The 12,518-nt window shown below is 41.0% G+C and overlaps 1 protein-coding gene across 2 annotated transcripts in view; it reads left to right on the top strand.

Moving 5' to 3' along the window:
• The window catches only part of Dpy19l3 (dpy-19 like C-mannosyltransferase 3), an 89,447-nt gene extending 77,181 nt beyond the window's left edge, over positions 1-12,266 (top strand). For both annotated transcript variants that reach the window (XM_046447913.2, XM_046447914.2), the window contains exons 17-19: positions 2,427-2,559; positions 5,448-5,606; positions 8,417-12,266. In XM_046447913.2, coding sequence (XP_046303869.1) covers positions 2,427-2,559; positions 5,448-5,606; positions 8,417-8,578 — 454 coding nt within the window. In that variant the 3' untranslated portion in view covers positions 8,579-12,266. The remainder of the gene's footprint in view (positions 1-2,426; positions 2,560-5,447; positions 5,607-8,416) is intronic.
• Positions 12,267-12,518: the final 252 nt, after the last annotated feature.

The raw sequence follows: 12,518 nt of genomic DNA, 5'->3' as shown, positions 1-12,518 counted from the left end.
CTCTTAACCAGCTTTTCAAAGACAAGTTGTCAGCTGAGCACTAGTGGGCCCTCAGTAATATGTTTTGAATGAATAGAGAATAAGCACGCAGTTCAGGACTTCTGACACTCAAACCTTTGTGAACTCGTCCTTCATCAGGAGTTACGATTATGGTTCAGGAAGCAGGCTGAAACCTTGGTCATTAACTGTGAATAGATAAGAGGGTCCGTCGTCTGTCTCTGTCATAATTAGGAAATGCACACTATGAACAGGTCTTTGCATCTTCTTGGTACTGATTCCTGTTATATATTCCAAATGGTGATGCCCAGACAGGCTAGTGATTTGAATAGATGTTGGAAGTTCAGCTGTTGGATGTGTCTTTTGTATGGAAAGACCAGCCTGGCATCTTGAGGCAGTGAAACTATAGAAGCCAGAACTGTTTGCCTGTTAGCTCTCACCTCTGCCTTCTGCTCTGCCAGACATAGAAACCAGGATCATTTTCTTCTTACATTCTTAATCTGTCCAGTTCGAGGACCATCCACTTTTTGGCATTAATACATGATGTTGACTCTATGATTTATTGCAGCAGAATGGCTTATGCCAGTTGAGAGTTTCCAAAAGGAAAGAATGGCTTGTAAATGGCTTGGAAAAATGATGGCTCTTTTTAAAATTCATATTTGTTCATATTTATCCTCTTTAGCAATTATGATACACTGTAAATGAGAGTGACGTTGTAGATAAGGCCCAGAATAAGTATTTAGTAGGTATTGAGTTAAATGGAATTTCTGTAAGACCTTTCACAAGCACTGTGTACCTTCTCATGTTTTTATTTAAACCACCCTATTACTCTGACCACGTGGGACAAGTGTCAAAGACTCTGTGTAAATTGTTGTGAGGGGGGACAGAGCATAGATCTATTTGTTCTTGTGTTCCTGGGTCTCATTGTCAGAATGATGACAACCTATCAAATACAGCCAAGCGCATGCACAACTTTTTTCTGTTGGAATCCACATTCTAGACTCTGGCATGGGTGAGGGAAAATGCAGATTATGTGTCATTCCTTGTGTGCTCATTGTAATTCCATCTACTTCTTTTCCTTGCTTAAGAAGGCTTATTGGAATGCAAGTGAAAGGGAGTGTCATAGTTAGAGAGAAAATCTTGAATTTTTCAAAAAGTAAATTATTTGTACATGTCATCATTTGAATAGTAGGATGTCTTGCTCATAGACATCCAAAGGCCTTTGTTGGATGGCATTCATGCAGTAGTTTTAGCATTAATCTGGAATAAATAGAACATCCTGGTGGGATATATGAATATGATGAGGCGTCTCTTAGAAACCTCAGCAGCAGAGCAAGTTTCATGCTTTGCTCTCCAAAACCTTGAGAGCAGACTCTCCTATTGCTTTTCCTGCAGAGGTGGTTGAGCTTGAATGGCTTCAGATAGACTCCTCAAGCCTCTATCGCGTTAGCTCAGTTCAGCAGACATGGACTCCTTTTGTTAATATAAGACAGATAAACATACCTTGCAACATTCCTAGTGGCTTCTATGGGGAATTCCGCACAAGAGAGAATGCCTAGAAGAGCTGTTGTGTTTCTCATGGTGAAAAACAACACCACCTCATTGGTTTGCAGGTTTCCAAAAAATGGAAGGAAATTAAATGGTCTGTACTAAGATTATTTTTTTCCTGGGTAGCAGGAGAGGAAAAATGCTTTCACTGTGTTTTGGGAATCTTTCCTTGATCCTCCATCATTGGCCCTCAACCCCACTACCCTAAGGGAGGCAAAGAATCATAGCTTGGTGGTAATTGGAAAGCGAGATTGTAATATAATATAAGGTCTCCTAAATGCATATAGTTTTAATCAGAACTAAAGAAAAGGAATGATTCCACATCAGTAATTGTGTACATCCCCATACTGATTGGTAAAAAATATGCTATTTCAGAATCTTCTTTCCATGTTTTCTTTTTAATTATGTTTTTTTTTCTTTTAAAGTAATTCATAATAATATCTCAGATCTTCTGGCTTTCTAGTTTGTTTATTTTAGGCAGCCCATTAGTTACATTTAATATGAAAAACAATGGCAATCTTCTGAGTTCTCTTTGTTAGAATCTGCCTCCTTGGTACAGGAGCAGAAGAGAAGAGAACTATGGATGTTAGCCCAGAAACCTCAGATTCAGGAGATATCTGCCTTCCTCCTGAGACAATTCATCATAAAAGTAAACGCATCAAAGCAGAAAGTCAGATGCTTCTTGACCATTGTTCTAGTGAATAGTCAAGCACGGATATGAAAGTTAATGTGAGATCGATGGCATGTAAATCAGAACATAGGCCATGCCAATCTTATACTTCCTAGCAGAACTAGGTGATTCTGAGAGTGTGGTACTGTCTTCTTGGATGTCTTCAAGGAAATCTTAGCAGTGGAGTGAATTCTGACTCTTAATATTTTAGTTCTCACACTCCAAGGAAGGCTGTGTTTGCTGGAAGCATGCAGTTGCTGGCCGGAGTCAAGCTGTGCACGGGCAGGACCTTGACCAACCACCCGCACTATGAAGACAACAGCCTGAGAGAGCGAACCAAAGCGGTAAGGCCCATCTCAACCTTTGCCCACTGCTTGTGGACAGTCAAGGCCCAGGCTATCCATGTTGGTAAAGGTTCACATAAGGAACTGGGGCTTGGTCTCCTATTCTGGTTTCAGCCTGCTCCCATCTGCTAAAGGCTGTTCAGGGTGCCCAGAAAGGCACTGCACACCTGTAATCCCAGCAACTCGGAAGGCTGAGGCTGGAAGATGGCAAGTTCAAGACTAACTACAGTAATTTAGTGAGGCCCTAAGTTACTTAGCGAAACCCTGTCCCAAAATAAAGCATAAAAGGAGCTGAGGATGTGGCTCAGTGGTCAAGTCCCCTGGGTCAATAATCCCCAAGATGGATGGATGGATGAATGAATGAATTGGTAGGCAGGTAGGTAGATAGATAGATAGACAGATAAATAGAGGCAGTTTAGGAGGATACGTGCTCCTCTCACAGGAATAGCTGAGAAGATAAATGGCCTGGGATGTGCAGAAGAGATTGTTTAGGACAAAGCACTCAGAGTTTTGAGTTGGGGAGGGAAGGAAAGGAGTGGAGGCATACTGGTCACAGTTTTATAAACCATTTTAAGGGATGTTTTCTAATATGTGGTATTATTGTTGTTGCTCTTTTTAAAATAAATAATGCTGACTACATAGTTCAAAGTTCAGGACATATAAAGGGGAATTAGTGAAAAGTTTTCCTCCCATCCCTGTATTCCAGCTACTAGTGCCCCTCCCCTGAAGCAAATAATGTGAATTGCTTCTTGGGTATCCTCCCTAAGGTATTTTACTAATATACCAACAATCATATATATATATTGCATGCATAATATATATTGTGTGTGTATTTAAAACAAAGGAGCTGTCAATTTGCTAATATAGAATGATCTCCAAAATATATTGTCAAAAAAGCAAGGTGTTCTTTTTTCCTTCTTTGTTTAAAAAAAAGAAAAAAAAGAATGCATTTGAATATATGTGTATATGTATATGTGTATGCATATTTGAAGAATATGAATATATGTATACATATATTCCTCCTTTTTTTCTAAAAAAATGAGCCATATTACACCTTGCTTTTTTCTTTATTTTACTTATTTATTTTTTGTTTTTTTTTTTTTGTGGTACTTTGGATTGAACCCAGAGACACTTGACTACTGAGCTACATCTCCAGCTCCACCTCCTTTTTTCCCCCTTACTTTGTGAGAGGTTCCCACTAATTTTCTGAGGCTGACCTCAAACTTGGGATCCTCCTGCCTCAACCTCTGAAGTTGCTAGGAATCAGGTGTGCCCCACTGTGCCTAGCACACCTTGCATTTTCAACACTATTTTGGAGCTCATTCTATATCAACATATTAACAGCTTCCTTGTTTTTGTTAAAGCTGCATAATACTTTATGTGGATGTAGCAATTTTTATTTAACTATTGGCCATTTTCCTGTCTTTTTGCAATCCTATACAGTGCTCCAAATAATAAGCTTAGATATGCATATTTGCATCTGTACATCAGATTCTTAGATGTGTAATCACTAAGCCAATGGGTATAGGCATCTGTAATTTAGATAGCTAGATATTATCAAGTCCCCCCCCCCACAGGTTATATCAATTCACATTCTAGTTAACAATGCAGTAGGATACCTCTTACCCTTCCCTAGTCCTCATCAGCAAGGTTTCGAACTTTTTAATGTTTCATATTTGTCATTTCTCAATGTTACTAGTTGAGTCTTATTTTTAGGTGAGATATAACTAGCTTTAAAGCAAATTATTTTTACTAAATCCCCTATTTTTAGGGGAAATTATCTGAACTTAGACTCCTGCTAAAATTGGAATTTTTCAAATGGCCCTAGTGTTCCAGACAGCTCCAGGTTCAGAAGAAGAATGAAATGTTCAGTCGGAGATAGCCTAGGCTGTGTAGGCTGGAGAGCCATAGAAAGACCTGTCCTTTTGTGTACTGCCCCTGCAAAGAGATACCACGTGTTATGCCCTTATAACTGACCTCCTGCAAGTCTTGGTGCTTGTCCTTAGTCGTGACCTTCACATGCATGGAACACCTCCATCTGAGCCCTTGTGCTAGACTGAGGGGTGGCCAACCTCAGTTTTCACAGGAGCAGCAGCTCACCTCCCTACCATTTCACCTCTCCATGTGAACATCCTGAATCAGGCCCTCACACCCAGTCCCATAAGTCAGGGCTCCTAACTGGAAATTGGGTAATAGCAAAGGAAGCAGCATCTCTCTTAAGACCTTCACACACACTCTGCCCCACACAACCTCTTCCCAATGCCAGGTCTCAGAACACAAGACACTCAAAAGGGTGTGCATTTACTTGGGGCCCTTGGCACTAGGAGTGAATTCCCAGGGGCTACAGGTTACTCATGCTCCAGGGAAGGATGAGAGGTGGAGGTGGATGTCAGCGTCTCCTAGTCAAGGGAGAAGCAGCATAGCAGCAGTTGCTTCCATGACCTAGGACCAGGGACCCCATTCAGGGGTCCTTTTTCCCACCTGTCATCGTCAGAAGCTAGCTCTCCTCCTTACCAACACATATGTTATCTTATTTCCTGTGTTGTTATTACCTTTATGAAGCATTCTTAGACATGGCATCTACTGATGAATATATTCATAATTTGAAATAATACATTCCAAATTCAAGTGTATTTGGTGTCTGAATCTCAATGTATTCAGCATGACTCACTCTCCCTCTGTAAATAATTACAGTATTCTTTTAGCCATTCCCACATATACAACATTCCAGCACTGCAGATAAGTGATAGTAACTGGGGCAGCAGGTGGGAAACCTGTGTGTTTAGGTCTTAGCTCACCCCCTTATGGGGGTTACTTCATATTTCTCAATGAACTCTCAGGCAATTAAGATGTATTTTGCCATATTCCATTTTTATCTCATTTTGAAGGTTTATCAGATATACGCAAAGAGGTCCCCAGAGGACGTGCATGCCCTTCTAAGGTCCTTCGGCACTGACTACATAATCCTGGAAGACAGCATATGCTATGAACGCAGGCACCACCGGGGCTGCCGGCTGCGGGACCTGCTTGATGTCGCCAATGGACACGTGAGCATGTCACCTCCTCACATGCAGGGAATCTCTCAAAGGGGTGGAATTCCAATATGAATCCTAAGTAATGTAAATCTTTTTATAATTTAAATTCATATAGACTAGAGTCCCCTTATATATCCACAAGAATTATATTTATATGCATTCTACAGAATTCTCTGCCCTGGCACTTTTGTGACTGCCACAGGAGCTGGGCAAGGGGAGAGAGCAGTTCTGAGGTCCCCGATTCTGTGTTTAACAGTAACTCTGCTTTTGGCTGGTTTGCATGATGAAGCTCTGTTTCTAAGAACTTCCTACTGAAAACAAAACTTCAAACTTCAAAACACTGCTCCAAAGCATCATGTTAGTTCCTCCATGAGTGAGTGGTGGTGGTCCATTCTTACTGTTCTTTCTGCCTGCCCTGGAACATATTCTCTTTCTTCAGATAGACATTGCAAAAAGGGCCAGGCATGGTAGCCCATACCTTTAAATCCCAGTGACCCAAGAGGCTGAGGCAGGAGGACTGCGAGTTAAAGGCCAGCCTCGGCAACACCATGGCACTAAGCAACTCAGTGGGACCCTGTCTCTAAATAAAGTAAAAATAGGGCTGGGGATGTGCCTCAGTGGTCGAGTGCCCCTGGGTTCAATCCCTGGTACCCGCCCCCACAAAAAAAAAATTACAAAAAGGCAAATTGTGCTCCTTTAGTCTTAACAGCTCGGAGCTCTGTGTGCCAGCAGCTCTTGGTTCTATCCCAGCCACTCTCAGTAGCTGGAGCTAACAGCTTCTCACAGCCTTCTGCAGTCAGAGCTATCAGCTCCCAGCAGCTCTTCCGCAGCTCTCTGACTGCTAGGTGTTCTCAGGGCTGGCAGCCCTATTTCTGCTGTAGATAGAAATCATGAATAGGCAAAATAAAACTAAGCCAGACCATTGTGGCTTATGCTGTAGCACAAAAGGGGCAGCAAAGGAACAGGACTTCCAGATGGGCCCAGTGAGGCTGAGAGGCACACAGTCTCCTGCCCACTAATTGCAGGCTTTCTGTGCCATCATGCCAGTCTGCAAAGGCTGGCCTGTCCTGGCTGTCATGGATGTCATCATTCACAGACCAGAGTGATGACATCTGAAGTAGATGCATGGTAGACAGAGACAGAGCCATTCCAGGGCACGGGTCTCCTGGGGTGGTTTAGGACAGCTGTAGCAACCAAAGCAACATCTTCTGGAGCCATTAGGAGCGTGGGGAATATTGGGGTAGCTGTAATGTTCACAATAACAGGTCAGCTCAACTGTTGAAGGGGAAGCTGCTTGATTGACAGCTCCCACAGTTTCAACAGAAGCAATGAGACTGAAGTCATAGCTGCTGTCACCTCCAGTGACACTTTAGGAGCAGTGATAGTGTTGACTATCACCCAGCTCCAAGTCATGTGGATGATAGCAGGAGCCCTCAATCTCTACCCAATCTAGCCTACTTTTTAGTGTCTCTAGAGTGGGCACCCAGGGGAGCTGTCAGTAAAACATTAGGAACATTGAAAGATACAGGAGTGGTCCGAAGCTTGGTGCGGCAGGACGTGGCATGGTTGCCTCAGCAGCCACAAACACCCACTGCTTTCTTCCCTGAACCTTCCTGGCAGGCGGGCAACTGGTGCTGGCACTGCAGTTGGTGCAGTCTCAGCCCCAGTCTTTGCCCTACCTTCATCTCCCTTTGTTCCACCAAGCAGAGCAGCCAGGCATGGGAAAGGGTCGAGATGCTAGGGCCTCAGAGGCCTCCTGCCACCAGCCCAGCCAGAAAAGAAAAATAAAAGCAAAAAGCTAGTTCCCTTTGAAGGAGGGTCAGGCCCTCCTGTTCCACCTTGGTCTGCACATGAGAACAGCCATGGAAATAACTTTCTGTACCTTGCTGCACTCCAGAGAGATGGCAAATGGTGTCTGCCTTTTACCCCCAAGGAAAACATACTTGGAGCTCTGCTGGGTCTCAAGTAGAGCCAACAGAATTTTCTCCTTTTGTGGGAGAGCGGTGTCTGCCATAACTGTTGTGTAAAAGCAGCTATTTGTAAATAAGTGGGACCAAATGATAGACCTCTAAATTTGGGGGGGGGGGACACTTTACTGTACAGATTATGAAATTCAGATTTTGCCCAAAATAAATAATAGCAACTAGCCTGAATTCAAAGGTGATACAGACTAAAGACATGCATTTGAATTTTGCTTTGTGTGTAACTTATTCTTAGTAATCCTTCTGACAAGTTAGAGAATATTGATTTTAGTAGAAATCTGTATTTCATTTTTGTGAGAGAAGCCGTATAGTACCTGTCTAAGAACAAGGAGATTCAAGTTCTAATCCTGACTTTGCCATTATTGGTGATCATTGTGGGATACAACTCTTCTTATCTGCCTTAGTTTATACTTTCAAAGGGGGAGAAGTCTGGACTCCCCCTCCAAAAGTATAAACTAAGGTGGATAAGAAGAGTGATCTCTAGTAGCCATTGACATTGAGATAATAGTTTCACTAACATATCATCCCTAAGGAAACTTAGTAGCTATTCTTGCTTCTATTGTTTCCACCCGCCCCCATACTAGGAATTGAACCCAGAGCCCTGCACATCCTAGGCAAGTTTACTACCACTGAGCCACATCCTCAGCCCTTTTTTTTTTCTAATTATTATTTTATTTTGAGATGGGGGTCTTGCTAAGTTGCCCAGGCTGACCTTGAACTTGGAATCATCCTGCCTCAGCCTCCTAAGTACCTGGGATTATGGGCATGTGCCACTGCCCCCAGCTTTGGTTGTGATTCTTACCCCCTCCCAAATTACATTTGGGTTGGCTTGGGTTTTAGATGATGGATGGCCCTGGAGAGAATGATCCAGATTTGAAGCCTGCAGACCACCCTCGCTTCTGTGAAGAGATAAAGAGGAACCTGCCCCCCTACGTGGCACACTTCACTCGAGTGTTTCAGAACAAAGCATTCCATGTCTACAAGCTGACCAGGAGCAAGTAATGGAGATCTCTGTCCAATCTCTGTTTTGACACACTGAGACTCCCACGTAAGGAACCGTGGTAGCTGACGCTTCCTTTGTGGTGGGCAGCCTGTCCCTGAAAGCTGTGCTGTGAGGGTGTCCTGCAGATGTTTACACAACATTAATATCTTTGGAAGCATCTTGGCAAGCTTAAGTCTGTCTTTGTCTCGTCCCTCATTTCCATTAATGATCGTTAGCTTAATGGGTTTCACATGCCTGAGCTAGGATTTTGTTGGGGAGAGTGGTGTGCTTTCCGCAGATGACCTGTACAACTACATGCCATGCCAGAAAGTGAGATCCCATCAGGATTTGAAATGCTTTGATTTTCGGTGGACTTAAGACAGCACTGGTTGAGTGTAATTGAGAGGATGTATAATTAAATTATTTAATATTATTTCACTAGTGAAAACCAATCAGTGGCTTTTAAAAAAAAAAAAACTCTTTATTGTGCTGTTTCACCTTAAAATTTTATAATGTTTTCCAACAATTGTGCTTTTAACGTGAAAAAAAAAATCATGTTAGCTCTTTGTATGTATCTTAAACATTTCGTGTATTCTCTTTGAAATCTTATATGTTCAATAGTATGTGTCATACATTGAGAGAGAGAGTGTGTGTGTGTGTGTGTTTGTGTGAGAATGCTAGGCACAGAAGAAGTATAAGTTCTAGATTGTAAGTCCTGAAAGGGGCAGAAGTGGATATAGTCAAGTAGAATTTGTTTAGTAAACAGCAAGACTATTTACTCTTATTATTGTAAACCTTATTGATACTCTTCAGTCTCTCTTGCAAGTAAAATAGTTCTGCTTCATTTCTTACCCATTTCAATTTACTGGGTTTGCAAAATTTTGTAAACTTTTGTGTTTTTAGCCTTTGTATTTTTTACAGCCTAGAACCTTGCAAAGCCTGAATATTTTTTCAGTGTTGTATCTTGACTAGTTCATTAATACAGTATTTTTGGCAGATAGCATTTTCATACCAGGTTTGACTTGGGGTCTCCAATCTTACCATGTGGGCTCTGATAATGTTATTGTTTTCCTCACTAAAAGGTAACCAAGTGCCTCTAAGTCATGCTTATTTGTAAACAACAAAGGGGATTATATGTACCTGCTCAAAATTTTTTGATAATTGCTTTTATACTTCATTTCTAATGATAGGGGGATGTGTACAAGTTGCTGATAAAAGCATATTGTCCATTTAATTAAATCAATGTGGCTAATGAAATTAACTTTCTCCCCCGTTCTTGCCAGTTGGAGATGATTTAAATGTTTCTCCTTGTGGTTGTATTGAAGTAAATTGCCATAGGCGTCAAGATGGACAGCATCACATGTTCAGATGATTTTATATTCAGTTACTACTTATTAGGCAGCATTCAAAAAAAATTTACATTGTCTTTTTGGACACAAGAATACCCGGCTGTTATTAAATTATGCAACCGAAATTCCTGAATTATATCTTTCCTGTATCCCTTAATAAGGTTGGAGACCACTGCAGTTTAGGATAATACAATAATAAAACATTTTAATCAGTACTAAAACTCTAATTAAGCCAGTAATGATGCATGTCTGTTGTAGCTGACAGCATGGGTCAGTATATCCTTCGGCGAGTGCCTTACTCTAATTGAAACCAAGCACATGTAAGGTACAAGATGTTGAGACTACGTGATTTCATTTAAAAAAAAATCTCTGTTACTTTTTCATATATATTTAAATCTATTTTAAATATTCCTATTTGTATTAGTCTAAGCATTTGAGTACTTAGAGTCTCAGTATACAAGAATCATGTACTTAAATTTGTATGCTTGTCATCGAACAGTGATGGCGTAGTGATTTTTTTTCATAATGCCATTGTTGCCAACACATTGAGTGTTCAGTCTTCAGTGAAAATATAAAGTGCCAAAAAGTCATGCAAGACGGAATCCATGCATACATTCTTTCCAAGACACTGTGACCATGTACAGTACCATGGTAGATTTTTTTAGCACTTGTCAGAATTCTTTCTTTTATGACCTTCTCATTGGAGCATACAGTAAAAAAAGCATCTGATTCTGGCTCTGGCTTTCAGCATCCCTGCAAGCCAGAGCAGGAGACTTGTGGCCTAAACTCCCTGTCACACAGGCCTTGGTAGCTGTTTAATGTGTGGTAATAACCTCAAACGAAGGCTCTGTTTTTGTGAATAGACAAACATCAGATTTTGCTTCTTAGTTCCCAAAGAGAAACTCTAAGTACAATAGAAGTGCTCTTAACTGACTCAGCTTATCACTCCACAGAGCCCTGGAGTCTCCATCCCTCTGCAGCTACCTGCTCCAGCCCAGCACAGCCAGGTGCCACTCCCTGGTGCTCCCAACACTCCTGCTCCCTCCCGCCTTCTGTTTCATTCCCACACCAGACCTCGCCATGTGAGTTCCTCTGATTATAAGTACACAACTCAGTCAGCTGTGTATAAGCCTAGGAAACATGGATGTGAAAGAGTTATTTCTGTAAAAATTAAGTTGACCGTTTTGATGTGGAAACACTTCAACTGCTAATAAAAATCACTTTTAAATTTAATGTGGTTAACAAAATCATGAAATACTGAGGGAAACATAAAAATCAAGAAAATTTCTGAACTTAGATTGCATCGCAGATTTTTCTATGTACTCATTCTGCCTTTTAAAAGTCTGAACCAATAGGAAGGTGGTCAGATGTACCCAAATCGTGTTATTGGTATGATTTGTACAAGAAGTGAACGACAGTCACTGAACCCTCATGCAGAAGAAAGTCCTTATTAGCCTCACATCAAAAGATTAGCAGATGAAGGACTGGGGGTGCAGCTCAGTATAGGAGCATTTGCCTCACATGTGCAAAGGCCGGGGTTCCTTCCCCAGCACCGGGGAGGAAAGAAAGAAAGAAAAGATGGGCAAATGAAAGTATATTTGTACGTTGCAGGTAATGCTTCCCTACTTGAACCTAGGTACTTTGTTAAATGACCAGCTATAAGTACAGATCACAATGACTCGTAGAGATTCTACTCCAGTAGAAAGGCCCTGGGGACACTTTCATTACAGGCATTTATAGGATAGGGCTTCATTTCAGATGTGTTGGCCAAGAATGTAATAAAGGTTTATCTAGGCTGCTCATTGTCTCTTAAGGATGATCTGACTGACCTGTGTGAATTGACCTTAATAAGTTGGTTTTGTGTGTGTGTGTGTGTGTGTGTGGTGTTGGGTGGGTGCTGCCAGGGCAAGGGCATGTGTAAATATTTCATCAGATCTGCATCTTTATTTCACAATTAACTAGAAAATGTTTGTTCTGATTCGAATTAACTTTGACTAAGATGTTAAAAATTTAGCTCATCGTTGGCCCAAATCTACAGAATTATAGAAATATTTAATTTTAAAATGTTGATTCAATCCTTAGAGTTAATAGGATGATAATAAAATGTGCTCAGATCATGTATCTTGGTTAACACGCTCCCAAATGCTCCATATATGACGACCTTTTGACCTAGAAGAGAAAGCTTGTCTGTTCATGGAAGAAGAGTCTTTTTAAGGTGAGAAAGTGGCTTACTCTCTTGTGACAACTGATTTTCTGTTTTTTACATCCTATGGGTAAAATCTTACAAAGAGCTTTTATATAAGTTGTACTGAATTGTATGGAGATTATATACTAAATAAAGCTCTTTTAGATTACACAAGATGAGTGTGTTTCATTTCTTTGAAGGCCAAAATCCAAGGAACCTATTTATTTAAAGTGCAATAACTGTGTGCTAAATAGAGTAAATCACTAATCATTGTTAATGTTGAAGGAGTTTTTTTTTTTTTTAACTTGGATTTCAGTTTGATAGCTGCTTATTTGTTCATTCAAATCATTCAGATTGCTAAAGAGAAGGCTTCTGTGTTACTGAGCTTCTCATCACTGGGACCAAAACACCTGACAAGAACCACTT

Source organism: Marmota monax, unplaced genomic scaffold, assembly GCF_021218885.2.
Source record: "Marmota monax isolate L192 unplaced genomic scaffold, Marmota_monax_Labrador192_F-V1.1 WCK01_AAM20220418_F8-fsc00101, whole genome shotgun sequence".
In the NCBI taxonomy this organism is placed as follows: Eukaryota; Metazoa; Chordata; class Mammalia; order Rodentia; family Sciuridae; genus Marmota; species Marmota monax.
The sequence above is the reverse complement of the archived record's forward strand: the minus strand, read 5'-3'. Positions and strand labels throughout refer to the sequence as shown.